This window comes from Dromaius novaehollandiae, chromosome 18 (genome assembly GCF_036370855.1).
Source record: "Dromaius novaehollandiae isolate bDroNov1 chromosome 18, bDroNov1.hap1, whole genome shotgun sequence".
NCBI classification, from domain to species: domain Eukaryota; kingdom Metazoa; phylum Chordata; class Aves; order Casuariiformes; family Dromaiidae; genus Dromaius; species Dromaius novaehollandiae.
Genome location: NC_088115.1, coordinates 9,649,273 through 9,662,086, shown reverse-complemented (window position 1 = coordinate 9,662,086; position 12,814 = coordinate 9,649,273). Strand labels below are relative to the sequence as shown.

The following is a 12,814-nucleotide window of genomic DNA, read 5'->3' as shown; positions in this document are numbered from 1 at the left end:
ACCTTGCCCACACGTTTACCCCACACATGGTCCCCACACGCGTGTTTCCCCCCATATGCACTGCCCCACACACGTTCCCCCCCACGCAGTCCCCACACACATTCTCCCCACACAGCTCCCCACACGTGTTTCCTCACACACATTTCCCCACACGTTGCCCCTCATGTTCCTCACACACATTTCCCCCCACACACGCTTGCCCCCACACACGTGCCCCCCCCACACATTCCCCCCCACACACACACACACACATTCCCCCCCACACACACACACGCTCTCTGTCCCCCCGGCCCTGCCTCCGTCTCCCCCCACCGCTGCACGGGACCAGGCCGGGACAGGCCCAACAAGCACCCGTGCCCCCACACGCCCCGGCCCGCGGCGCCCCATCCTGGGGGGCACACTGCCAGCACGGGGGGGGGGTTGGCAGCAAAACCAGCCCCGAGGAGCCGTTCGCCTCCCTGTCCCGCAGCACAGCCCCGGCTGGGACCGGCCACGGTGGCACCAGGCCGGGTGGGCGGCCACCAGGGCAGAAACGTCCAGGAATTAAAAAAAACGGAGGCTTTCGCTCAGGCCGCTGCCCTGGGGTACAAGGAACTCCACACCGCGGCCCATTAGGATATTTTATTGTTTTACAGTCAGTTCATGATTTCCTAAGTTCTGTTATAGCCACAAAGTCTCTGTCACCGTGGAGCTGGTGCTGCCGCTGCTTTAGAGAAGTGCTAACGAACGTATGCACTGAAGCGCTGACGACTGCGCCCCGCCACGGCCCCCCGGCCCCCCGCGGCGATGGCGGCCCCCGCGCGGCTCCCAGGGCCGAGGCCGACCCGCTGCGCCGCGAGGAGGGTGCCAGGCCCGGGGCCGGGGGGGCTGGACGCCCTTCGGCTGCAGGAGCCTCCTGCGGCTTCTTCCCCCACGGGTCGGAGGCGGGTTGAGGACGGGCATAGCGGGCACGGAGGGGACGAGGGGCCAGGTGGGGCTGGGGGGAGACGCCGCAGGCGACGGCGAGAAGGGGATGGCGAGCAGCAGCCGGGGAGCGCGGCAGGGAGCACGCGCCAGCCTGGGGAACCAAGCGTGGGGGGCAGAAAGGCGGGAGAAAGGGGAAGCCTGGAGAGGGAAGACGATTTCCAAGGAAAAGGACGGGAAGGGGGAAAGCTCCGACCACTCCCAGCCCCAGGAACGCCCCCGCTGCAGCCGGCGGGCCCCAGCTCCATGCAAGCTCTGCGGCAGCAAGCCGTAGCGGAAGGGGCGCGCTCGCCCCGCTGCTCGCGGCCCGGCCCTCGGGCTGCCCGCCGGGAGGGACGCGGAGACGGGGCGTCCCTCCAACCCTCCGCGCCAGGCCAGCCGGCCGCACCGGAGCGGAGGGCCCAAATATTGGAAGCCCTTATGGGGGCTCCTCCGCCTGCCCCGCACCGCTGAGAGCCAGCCGGGCACGCGCCCCGCGCCGCCGCCGGCGGATCGAGCTGTCCTTCGCCCGCCATGCGGGAACGGGCTCTTCTCTAGCGCTTCAAGCGAGGATATTCATGCTGACTCCGTCCGCGACCTGGGCGGGTGCTGGGATAGGACTTTGCAAAATGAGGCCTCCTCCATCGCAGCTAGTGAACCGGTTGCCCTGCAGGTCTTTGCACGAGGAAACGCCGGGGTGTCTGTAACAGCCGGGGAAGGGGCGAGAGACTACACGTGCCACCGGTCCAGAGACTTCAGAGGAAGGGGTTCAGCCCCCCTTGGGAGGGCGGCGGCGGGGCCGGGCCGCTCAGCGGCAATAAAGGCTGCGGCAGGTTGCTGGGGAGTTCGGGAAAGGGCCCGGCCCCGGCCTGCGGGAAGGCACTGGCGGAGGCGGGCAGGGCCGCAGCCGCGGGGACGCTGCTCAGCGGCAGCGGGAGCGACGCGCTGTACGTCATGGAGTTGACGGGGACGCCCACGGCCAGGCCGGGCACGGGCGAGCCGGTCCGCATCTGGTTGAGCGTGGGCTTGGGCTGCTCGGCGACGCTGAACGGGTTGGTGGGGGACGGTGTGCTGAGACCTGCCGCGGAGAGGGCGGGAGGGCGTCAGCACACCCCCAGGCCTCCTTCCCTCCCCAAACGCCCCCCTCTCACCCCGGCGCGGAGGCCGGCACGGTTAGAAACGTCCAGGAACGCCGTGCCGGCTCCCCGGGCCGTCCCCGAGCCGCCGGGACCTACCCGAGAGAAAAGGGTTGCGCGTCTTGGACGCCTGCGGGGGAGCAACCAGGGAGTCGAGGTTCACGAGGGAGGAGGCGGCGGGGCCGAGAAACGCCTCGGGCGTTTTACAGTCCTTCCTCTCCTTGCAGGATTCGGCCAGGGAGTCCGCCAGGCTGGTGAGGTCGAAGCTCTTCGCCCCGTCCTGCTTGGCGCTGGGGAACAGGTCGCCGAAGGGGTCCAGCTCTGGGGCGGAGGGGAGAGGAGCTGTGTGGGTCCGGGGTGCATGGCACTGACCACGGCAGCCTGCAGACACGGCTGCCCACTCCGCTCGCACGTCCCCTCCCCAGGCACCGAGCCGAGCCACCCTCCCGCCACAGGACGCCGACGGTGCTGCCCGGCGTCCCCGTCACGTGCAAACATGACGTCTCCCGTGGACCACAGCCTCTTTGCAGCACGTCCCGGCTTGTCCAAGTCCCTGCCACCTCCTGCGGTGGGTTACGGGGAGGCTTAGGGACACGGACACCAGCCCCACGCTGGTACCGGTGCTACCCCCTCGGCTACGGGGCTACGCGGAGGCCATGGCACGCGCGGTCACATGTGGGGACAAGCTCTTGGCAAACAGCCCCGTGCACGCAGGCGAAGGTGCTGCAAGCAGCCCAGGCTGGCGGCCAGCCACGGAGCAGCCGCCTCTGCGACAAGCAGGGACAGCTTAACGTCCCCAGCTGCCCAAACCGGCCCCTGCGCCGTGCCCCGGCTCGTCCGCCTCTTACCAACGGGGCTGTTGGACTTGGCCGAGGAGGGCAGCTGCGAGTGCTCCTGCTCCGGCTGCTCGGCTGGCTCCGGCGGCTTTGCAAACAGGTCGAAAGCGTCCCCCCCCGCAGCTGGGAGGGAGAGAAGAGACTCGAGGAGGGGAGGAAGCGGGAGATGCGCAGGGCAGCGGCGGGGCGGAAGAGGAGGCGGAAAGGAGGACGGGTGCTGGGGGGACGCACACCGGCACGGGAGGCTGAGATGAGCTGCGCCAGCAGCCTGGTCTCAAACAGGCGCCGACGACCAAGGCAGGCACCCGCGGTGCCCATCCCTCCGCGCCGGTGCTGCCCGCGGCCCTTGTGCCGACCGTCTGCAGCAGCCAGGCCTCCCCCCAGCCGCAGCGGGGACAGGTCTGCTGGGCTGGAAGCCGTGCGAGGCGAAGGCTTCACCAAGCACCACGCCGAGCGGGGACCCGGCCCTTTCACCCCGACACCAGGTTCTCCTCTCATCCCGGTGACCAACATCGAGGGCAGCTGCCCCGCGCATTTGGGGCTGTGCAAACAGGATCTGCGCAAGGTCGGAGGAAATATCGAGGAGGAACCGAGAGCAGCATCGAGCTCGGTAACGCGGGTTTCTCCTACAAGCAGTTCCTCGTCTGCAACGGGCAGCTCTCTCCCAGCCCGAGGGGGCTCTCCAGGCGCCGTTTTGGGTGGAGAAAAGCGAGCGGTGCCGCTCTGCGGTGTCAGCGGCAGGGACGTCACCCCACCGCCCGCGTGGCGGCTGCTACGCCGCTCCCGCAGGAGCGCTCCGTTAACTACGCCAGGTTAATTAAAGCAGCCTGACTCTTCTGTGCAGAGATAAAGCCTAAAGGCCCCTGACGTCCTCAGCATGCCGAGGAGCCAGCAGAGCGGTCCTGCTGTGGGACAGGCGCGCGGGGGGCTGGGAAGCAGGCCATGGGGGAAACACGGGGAGGGACGCGCAGCCGCGGGAGCGCCGGGGATGCCTGGGACGTCCAGGAGGAGGGGAGCAATGGTCAAAGCCGTGAGCAGTCCTGAGCAGACCTGAAGCACCCATCGAGCCCCTCTTACCCGGGTTAGGAGGCTGCTCAGTGACAGAGGCCCAGGGGTCGGCAGCCGACGTAGCACCAGAAGAAGCCTGAGCGGGTGGGGAGGCCTTCACCCAGGGGTCCGCGGAAGAGAAGCCAGAAGGCAAGGGCGTCTTTCCCCAAGGATCAGAGGAAGAGGAGGAGGTGGCACCGGGGGGGAAATCCCAGGGCCCGGCGGAGGCTTGGTGGGCTGACGCTGTCGCCTGGGAGAGCGGGTCCCCGGCCGTGGCCGGGAGCGGGACCCAGGGGTCGGCTGCGCCGGCCCAGGCAGAGGCTGCTGGCTCCGCTTTGGGTTTCAGATCTGAAAGAAGAAGGGAAGCCGTGGAAGAGGGGAGCACCGCGGGTCGCAGAGGGACACTGAGCAGGGGGACGCGACCGGCAGAGCGGCATCCCGCAGCGCGGGCACCTAGCAGCACCACACCGGCATTCAGCGTGGAGGAAAGGAGAGGGCAGCAGAGGGAGGTGAAGCAGAGGTCCTTACTGCTGAGCTGCCAGGAATTGGGGAGGGACAGAGGTGTCTGCCACTGTCCCAAGCTCTGGCAGCCCGAGAGTTGCCCCCACCTGGCACATCCCACGGGTCGACAGACGTGTGGCTGGGAGGGGCTGGCGCCGGCCCAAATATATCTGCCAGCTCCATTATAGAGGACTGCAAAGAGAAAGGGAATACAGATGTGAGAGAAGGCCTGGGAAGACCTGCAAGCCCAGCCCAGAGCTGTGGGACCGCTCTGGAGCCCAAGGTTGCATGTGGGACAGTGACCACAGGATGGATGTCTTGTCCCCCTGCGGCCAACTGGGCCCACAGTGGCTTTACCTGGCTTTTCTTCATCTTCTCTTCTTCCTCCTCTTCCTCCCCACCCTGTGTGGTCTCCTCCAAGGCTCTCTGCAGCAGGGAGTTCTCCCCCTGCCAAGCCCTCACCTCCTGCAGGGACAAGGGATGGTGCCGGTGAGTACCAGCAACCCCGCGGCGGGCACCTTCTCCGGGAGACAGACCCAGCACCAGAGCTGCCACCGCGTCCCCAAAAGTCCCAGCGTCTGAGCAGACGGCTCCTCTCGGGACGAGCCCGCCGCAAGAGCACTCAGCGATCAGCCCCGGAGCAGCGAAAGCAAAGCGGGTGCCGGAGTGCTCCGGCGGCAGCGGTGGGGCGGCCGCCGAGCCAGGCAGAGCTACGCAGCGTTTCGTACTCCAGAGCCCCAGAGAGAAGCCCGAGTGCAAGGAGAGAGGAGCGCCCGGGTCTGCAGGGCACAGGTACCTTCTCGTGCTCCTCTTTGCTCAGCGCGAGCGCGAGCTGCAATTGCCTTTCTTCGTCTGTACTGGAAATTGGAGGAAGTGGCTTCTGCCAACAGAGGAAATCGGGTGAAATTTCAGCTTGACCTCAGCTCGTGGGGCTGCTAACAAAGATCCCTGTCCTCACAGCCGGCTTTCCTGCGGCCTCTCGCCTGCCTACGCAGCACGTCACCGGTTTTCCAGCCAGCTCCCGCTTGGCTTCTGCTGCCCTGACTCCCAGCTGGGCACCTCTGCCTGCATCATCACCCATCGCCCCGATTCTCTTGAACCATTTCCCAATCCAGCATCCAGCTCCTTCCCTTACCCACCTACTCTTTCATTTGCCTGTTCATCTAGGGTGAGATGACCCTAAATTGGGCAGCCAGCATCTCCCTCAGGAGGCTTTGGGGGGCACCACCATTCTCCGTTGATGTAGGAGGACCTTGGGCAGTTGGCAGAGGAAAGCAGATCAATTGGGTGCCCCCTTCTTCCCTTCAGCCTGCTCCTCCACCTCATGCTAGAAAGGAGGGTGTGAAACTCAAACAAGCTTCAAATCCCACCAGGTGAATTCTTCTGTCCCCCCTCTCCCAGGACAGGAACGCTCGGGTGCTGAGGCAGCGTCTCCGGGGAGAGGTTGGACCTGCACCGCCACGCCGGCAGCCTGATCGCCACGCCGCGTAGGGCCGGCCGGGGCTGCGAGGAGGCGACGAGGACGCCGGCGGGGTGTGCTTGGCTGTGCACACGTGTACGTGCATGTGCGAGCGTGCACACGCGTGTGAACGCAGCCCAGATGGACTGCAACAGGCAAAGCTGTCAAGAGCCTGTTCCTACAGCGCTCACCACAGCGGTGTGTGGAAGCTATAAATACTCAATTTCCAGGACAAATATAGGGATATACATCCTCTTAAGTCTCCCAAAGAGCCATCGGGAAGGGGAAGGTGGGCAATGGTAAGCAGCACCTCCGAAGCACCCTCCCCTACCCAGCACGACCCAGCACACGGTGCTGCCGGGGCTCGGTGCCAGCCCCAAGGACACCGCCTGCGACGCGGTGGGACGCCCGGCCACGCAGCCCTTCTGGTGACCATGTCCCTCTGACTTTGTCCTGCCTGGCACGCGTATCCGTGCTCCGGACTGGCCGTGCCAGCCAGTGGTGAGCTCAGCCTCCGTGTAAATAAGCCGTACCCGCTGGAAAAGGGGACATGGTCAACAGAGAGGACAGTGGGGAGAGGCCCAGGGGGAGGTATTCCCTGCCCAGGGTCTGCAGCTCATTTGCTGCCTTAATGACCACATTGGAAACAAAAATCAATTAGTCCTTGGCCAGCCTCATCCCTGCTCAGCTCCTCCTGGCCGAGGCGAGCTGCTTTCTACGGTATTTCCCAGCGCTCCTCATAGCCTAGCTTCACACGATCAGCCACAGTCGGAGCATGTCCAGCAGCACGACGAGCCCCTGCGCCGGCACGCAGCCCCTTGCCCTGGGGACACCACCGGCCCTTGCGCCCACCACGGGAACGGGAGCGGCGGGAGGTATCGCCTCCCGAAACCTGCACGGGGCGGCAGCAGAAACGGGGGAGCTTGCACTGGAAAGCCTCGATGGAAGCGGGCAGCCAGGGCCGGGGGGGAAGTCATGGGAATTGGGGGGTTTTCTGGGTTCACCCTGGGATCTTGAAGCTTTCCGCGTGCCTGGAGTGATCCCAGCCCTGCCGTCGTCCCCGCCAGTGGGAGCACGGGGAGCACAGGCAGCCTGTGCCTCCTTCCACCTGCCTGCTCGTGATTTCGGATGCAGGGCACAGCGCGAGCAGCCTGGCAAGGTCGCAGGTGCATGCACGGGGCTCGGGCAGCCCGATAAATCCTCCTCCAAACAGGCTGACTCACCGCAGCCGCCCGGCACGGCCAAGGCGCAGACCAAGGCGCTGCGGGGGCCCCGCGCGGGGCAGATCCCCGGCCGCCCCGCCCCGCCCCGCCACCCCGGCCCCGGGAGAGCCCACGCTACCTTCTCGGCCTCCTCGCGGCTCATGGCCAGGGCGAGCTGCAGCTGCAGCTCCTCCTCGCCCGTGGTCTGGGGCCTCGCTTGCTCCAGGTCGGAGGCGAACCGCGGGGACGAGGACGAGGCTGGGAGAGGAAAGAGGAGAAGCTGAAGGCTGAATAGCAGCGTCTGGACCAGGTTATTCCGAGGAGCACATCGGCTCCATCTGCCTTTCCAGCAGTCCTCCCACGTCCCTGTTCCCCAGGAATGCCAGTCCTGCCCAGCAGCTCCGGAGCAGGGCTTCCCAAGGGAACTACCCCAAGCTCAGTACGAATGAGCTCCCGGGTTTCGGGCTGCCGGTCGGCTCTCGGCACGCCGGGCCCCGCTGGCACCCTGTGCCAGGTTCCTGCTGGAAGCGGAGGCACCCACCGGCGGCAACCGCGGCGGGGTTTGCCACTCGCCCAGCCAAACCCGTGCTGGCGGCGGAGCAGGATGGTGCCAGGCTTCGCTGCCGTCGCCCGTGGAGTTCAGTATGCGGCTAACGGGGCGAGGGAGGCTGGACACCCCCGAAAAGGCTGAAGGGAGCAATGGGCACCAGCTGGGTGCTGCACCGGTTCCCAACCCTGCTTTTGTACTGGAAAGATCCCCTTTCCCAGCCCGGCTCCCTGCCAAGGCCACCAGCAGCCAGACAGAGAATTTCCCCAATCTGAAGACGCTAAACCACAGGGTGACGCAGGCCTCCTGCCAGCCGCACGCGCGGCTAGCGAGCCACCGGCCTCGCGAGCCTCCACCCGGCTCCCCAGCGCCCGGCGAGCCCCCAGCGCCCGGCGAGCCCCCATCGCCCCGCACTCACAGTTAAAGGAGGACGGCGAGCCCCGTGCCCGGCCGTAGTCGTCGCCGTACGGCGAGGCGCGCCGGCTGTAGCTGAGCTGGTGGCTGCCGCTGCCCATGCCTTCGAGGGCCATGCGCTCCTTGGTCTGCAGCGCGTGCGCCCGCTCCTGCTTCAGCCGCTCCTCGTCCTTGAGCAGCGCCATGACCTGCTTCACCTTCTCCCGGATGTTGATGCCTTGGTCCTTGCCGTCCCGGTCCACGTACTGGAAGTCCTTGAGGGTCTGGATGGTGTAGAGGTTCTCCCGGCACTGGTGGGTCACCTTCTCCGACCCGGTTTTGATGAGGTAGTCCAGGAGCGTGAGGGCCTTGTAGACGTGGCGCCAGTTCTTGCCGCTGTCGTTCAGCCGCCGCCAGATCATGCCCATGACCTCGGCGAAGGCCACCGTGTTGAAGGTGAGGTCCGCGATCTCCGACATCAGGGAGCTGGGCGGCCCCCATGGGTCGTTGGAGGTGGCCTCCCGCACCTTGATCTCCGCCTCCGAGTAGTTGTGCACGATGTTCTTCACCTGCCGGCGCAGGGCCGAGGTCGTCATGGCTGCGCGGTGCCGCAAGCCCGCCGGCCGCGGGCAGAAACGGCGGCGAAGGGAGGATCGCTGGCGGCCACGGCCTCACCGGCACCTGCAGCGGAGGAAGCGGGAGACAGAGACCTCAGCACGTCCCCAGCACCGCAGACCCGTCCCCAGCGCCCTCGGCTCGCTTCGGGGACAGCTCTCGAGGCAGGAGCGGGCAGCACGCGGGCGCGAGATGGAGCCTGCGGGCTGCTGCCACGTCCCCGCTACCGACGCTCACCCGAGGGGCACGTGCTCCGCGGGGAGGAGGCTCAAGGGGAAAAGAACAAAATCCTGTAGAAAATCGACATTTAGCGCTCTAGAGCTGAGAGATTTGGCCTCAGATTCTGCAACAAGATTTGGATGAGATTCTTCCTTGCGTTTCTGCTTCTAAAAGTAACCACCTGGGAACGGCAGCGCCTTCCCCCAGACTGAGGCTTTCTCAGCACTGCAGCCCCAGCAAAGCTCGTTTTCGGCCCCCCCTCAGCCCTCCCGCCAGCACGGAGCGGGCCGGGGCCCTCTGCTCGGCACCGCGGCCCCGAAGGGCGGCTACGGCCACGCACGGCCCTGCCGTAGCTCCGAGGCTCGTCCACGCTGCTGAGGATCCTGCAGCTCAAAAATAAAACCCCAGCGTGACTCAGAGCCTGCTGTGCCTTACCAGCGCTCGGAGAGGGGTTTTTTTTTCCAAGCAAACTTGGTAGTGCGGCTTTCTCGGCAGGCCGCGCGCACAGAGCCGCGTGCCGCTGCTCTCACGCCGTGTCGCCCAGCCGGGGAGCAGCCCCGGCCCCAGCACGCAGGCAGCAGAGCGGGGGGGAGGCAGCCCCCCTCCTAAAAACCCTGACCCCCCTGAGCCGTGCCCTCCCTTCAGAGGGGCGAGCAAAGCCCCAGGCTCGGCGTATCGAGCCAGGTCCCGCAGCTCGGCTCAGCGTGGCCGCGCCGCGGGTCGGGAAGCCGGGGCCCTTCGCGAGCTGCCTCCGCACCGCGACGAAGCTCCCGCCGGCGATAACGCGGGCGGGCGGGGGACTATCTCGCCCCCGCAGCGGTGCGTGCGGAGAGCGATTAGCGCCGTCCACCGCCGCTGCCGGCCTCCCCGAAACGCGGCCGCCGGCGACGCTGAGGCCTCCCGAGCTCAGCGCACCTCCAGCGCCCTGCCGGAGCCCGGCTGCTCCCGCCGACCCGCGCGACCGGCCTGGCCTCGCCGCTGCCAGCGGGCGCCTGCTGCTCGCGGGGCTGGGGAGCCTCTCGGGACGCTGCCCCGCACCGATGCCCTTCCGCACCGCGGCCTTTGGAGCCCGCCGCGAGCAAAGGCCTCCGGTGCCGACGAGCCCCAAGGGCGGCGAGGTGGCAAAGTCCTCGGGACTCGGCCCCGGGCTCCACGCGCCTCCAGCGCCCCGGCGGGCGGTAAAGCCGCGCTTTCCGGGGCACCGCCAACGCCGGCGAGCAGCGTCTCGGCCAGGACGCTCCCCGCAACAGGTCTCCCGGTGGGAGAAAGCCCAGGCCCGGCGCATCCCGGCTGGAGACGTGCTCCACGCTGGACTTCACCTGCCGCGAGGCTTCGCGGGAAGCCTGTATGGGCAGAAGGGGCGAAGGGGCCAGGGCGAGAGCGGGAGGGAGCGCGGCCCGGGCTGGAGCGCTGCCAGCGGCGTTAAAAGCGGCGGGTTTTGATCGAACGCAGCATCCCCTGGAACATAAAGGCGGTGAAACAGAAGCCGTGCGGTTAGATAAGGCGGCGGCAGGCGGCTCATGTGGCATTACTGCAGTGACCTTGAGCGGGAGGCTGTCAGGTGGGAGAAGGACACCCGGGGCCAGCACAGGTCCCCATCGCCCGGGGTTGCAGCGGCGGGGCTGCGGGACGCCGCGGGGAGGGCGGCGGGAGGCGACGGGGGAGCGGGAGAGGACGGGGTGGCAGCGAGAGGGGGACGCCGCCGCCGCAAAGGGAAGGAGGAAAAAGGAAAGAGAAGAAGCAGAGGGATAAGGAAGGGCTGGGGGAATATGGCAGGGAGGGAAATAAATAAACAAACAAGAGACTTGCTTAATCTTTAATCAGGTGCGGGGCTGGGAGGAGCAGCGCACGAAATGGAGGGAGAGGCAGGGAAAAGGCACCCGGGAGCCGGCCGGGGCCGGGCACAGGCTGCCCGCGGTGCGGCCCGGTGGCGGCGGCCGGGGGGAGCCGAGCGGCGGCGGCGGCAGCACGGCCCTTCCGCGGCGGGGGCGGGCGCCGCATCCCCGCGGGAGAGGGACCCCCGAGCGCGGCCGCGGCCCGAGATGCTGCTGCGGCGTCCAGAACCTTCCTCCCCCTCCTCCTCCTCCTCCTCTTCCTCCTCCTCCTCCCCCTTCTCCTCCTCCTCCTCCCGGTCCCCAGCAGGGGGGAGCCGCAGCCCCGCTTACCTGCGGCCGCCGGGGGAGCGCGGCGGGGCCGGGGCGCCCCCGCTGCCGCTGCCGGGGGGAGCGCGCTGGCGGCGGCCGCAGCCCCGCTCCGCTCCGCACCGCTCCGCCTGCTGCCGCCGCTGCCGCGAAGTTGCTGGTCTGGCTGGGCAGGTCTCGGCGCCGGCGGGACGGAGCCCGCCTGCCTTAACCCCTTCGGGGCCGCGGGAGCCCCAGCGCCGTCGGCACGGCCCCGGCACGGCCCGGCCCCGCCGCGCTGCGGCCCGGCAGCGGGGGATGCGGCGCCGAGCCCCCTCCCCGCAGGCGGGAGGGGCTATAAATGCTCAGTCACTGCCCCTTGCTGGCACCCAGCCAGCCACTTCCCCCCCCCTCCCCTTCCCCTATCATTTTTAGGCTGAAATCAGCCGTGCCCGGCTATGGAAGCTCCTCCGGCTGATGCTGACACCCCTCCCTCCCCCAGTAATGCAGCTCCCTCCCTGGTACCCAAAGCCGCCGTTGCAATTCGGGTTCGTTAAAATTTTTGCAGGATCTATATTTGGAGCAGATCCTTCCCCTGCTCCGCACAGCTCCGCAAGCCTGGCTCCGGGAGAGAGGGCGGCATCAGATGACATTACAAAATCAGTCATGTCTCTCCATCGCTTCAGTGCCACCCCCTCTCCCCCGGCCTCTGCCTTCCATTTTAATCAGTGACAGGCTTTCAAGTTTTATAGATATATATATATTCTTTTTAATATCACTGACATTTTCCATGATGGAAAACAGCTCCCGTGCGCTGAGCCATTCCGGAGGGGGATCGTGCGTTCCTGCTGATGCTCCCACTGCACAAGGTGCAGAGATTCATCTACCCGGGGCCCTGGAGCTGAAGGTCCTGCTTGGGCAGCACAGACGGCAGCGGGAAGCTGCGTGCCTTCCCGGGCCTTGCAGGTCTCATCAGCGTGACTTTCAGAAGCTCTGGCCATGCCAGCAGGACAGAGAACATGTATCTAGTCCCACTCCTGGCTGCAAGTTGCAGCCTGCACCCAAGGCATGAGGAGGAGAAGAGAAGCCCTGCTCGGGTGAACAACGTGCAATGCCTCCTGCTACCAAGGTCAAGATCTTTCTCTTCCTGCATTTGCAGTGCTCCCTGCCCACCTGGGTTAGGGGGCCAAGGCAGCCCGTGACACTTTAGGCACTGGCATCTCACAAGCGCTGAACCTCTCCCTCGGATGACACCGTAAGAGCAACAGCGGAGCTGTGCAAATGTGGGGCTCGATGGGTGGCCCCAAACCAGCCGCAGGAGGTGGTGAAGCAGCCGGGCTCTACAGGCGACTTCCCCCAGCCCCGGTACCCTGTCCTCCAGCGCCGTCCGCCTCCGCGTGCAGGCCAGTCCCGGACCCCCCTTCCCCGGCCCCTCTGACAGCTACAGTGTCTTCCCCGCGGTCACGTGGCGGCTTTGGTATGCAGCTCGCAAGGCCAGCAAGGTTACTCACCTTCGTTATTCAGCAAACACAACACAAATTATTAACGCTAATACAAATAATGCCCAAGTTCGAGGGAGAGGAAAGAGCATTGTTCTCACTTGATCACTAGCATGTGGCATCACAGGGACTGGTGTATCCCTGTATCCTTCCGAGGAAAGAGCTGGCCAGCGCTTGAGGGTCATGCCCCGGTGACAGAACCCACGTGGCAGCTCACACCAGGCCTGTGAGTGAGGGCTACAACCTTCTTAAGGTCTTCTGTGGGAGCCAGTCTAATCTTGCTGGATTTCCAGTCACA

General features: G+C 66.6%; 1 protein-coding gene across 4 annotated transcripts; it reads right to left on the bottom strand.

Moving 5' to 3' along the window:
- Positions 1 to 606: 606 nt before the first annotated feature.
- Positions 607 to 11,335, bottom strand: EPN3 (epsin 3). 4 transcript variants are annotated; one of them, XM_064522647.1, is made up of 10 exons: positions 11,063 to 11,333; positions 8,089 to 8,744; positions 7,263 to 7,381; positions 5,259 to 5,342; positions 4,820 to 4,927; positions 4,570 to 4,654; positions 3,992 to 4,309; positions 2,927 to 3,037; positions 2,178 to 2,399; positions 607 to 2,020 (listed from the first exon to the last, which is right to left on the bottom strand). In XM_064522647.1, the coding sequence occupies exons 2-10, from the start codon at positions 8,657 to 8,659 to the stop codon at positions 1,698 to 1,700; spliced, it is 1,941 nt and encodes a 646-aa protein (XP_064378717.1). In that variant the 5' UTR covers positions 8,660 to 8,744; positions 11,063 to 11,333; the 3' UTR covers positions 607 to 1,697. The 4 variants fall into 4 exon arrangements, with proteins under 4 accessions (XP_064378717.1, XP_064378719.1, XP_064378720.1 ...); XM_064522649.1 differs by lacking the exon at positions 2,927 to 3,037 and having other exon boundaries at positions 11,063 to 11,335; XM_064522650.1 differs by lacking the exon at positions 3,992 to 4,309 and having other exon boundaries at positions 11,063 to 11,335.
- Positions 11,336 to 12,814: the final 1,479 nt, after the last annotated feature.

Coding starts and splice junctions, on each gene's coding strand:
- EPN3 (XM_064522647.1), bottom strand. CDS start 8,659: ATGACGACCTCGGCCCTGCGCCGGCAGGTGAAGAACATCGTGCACAAC. Junction 4,928..5,258: donor GCAAAGAGGAGCACGAGAAG/GTACCTGTGCCC, acceptor TTGTCCCTGCAG/GAGGTGAGGGCTTGGCAGGG. Junction 3,038..3,991: donor TGAGCAGCCTCCTAACCCGG/GTAAGAGGGGCT, acceptor TCTCCCTCCCAG/CTGCGGGGGGGGACGCTTTC.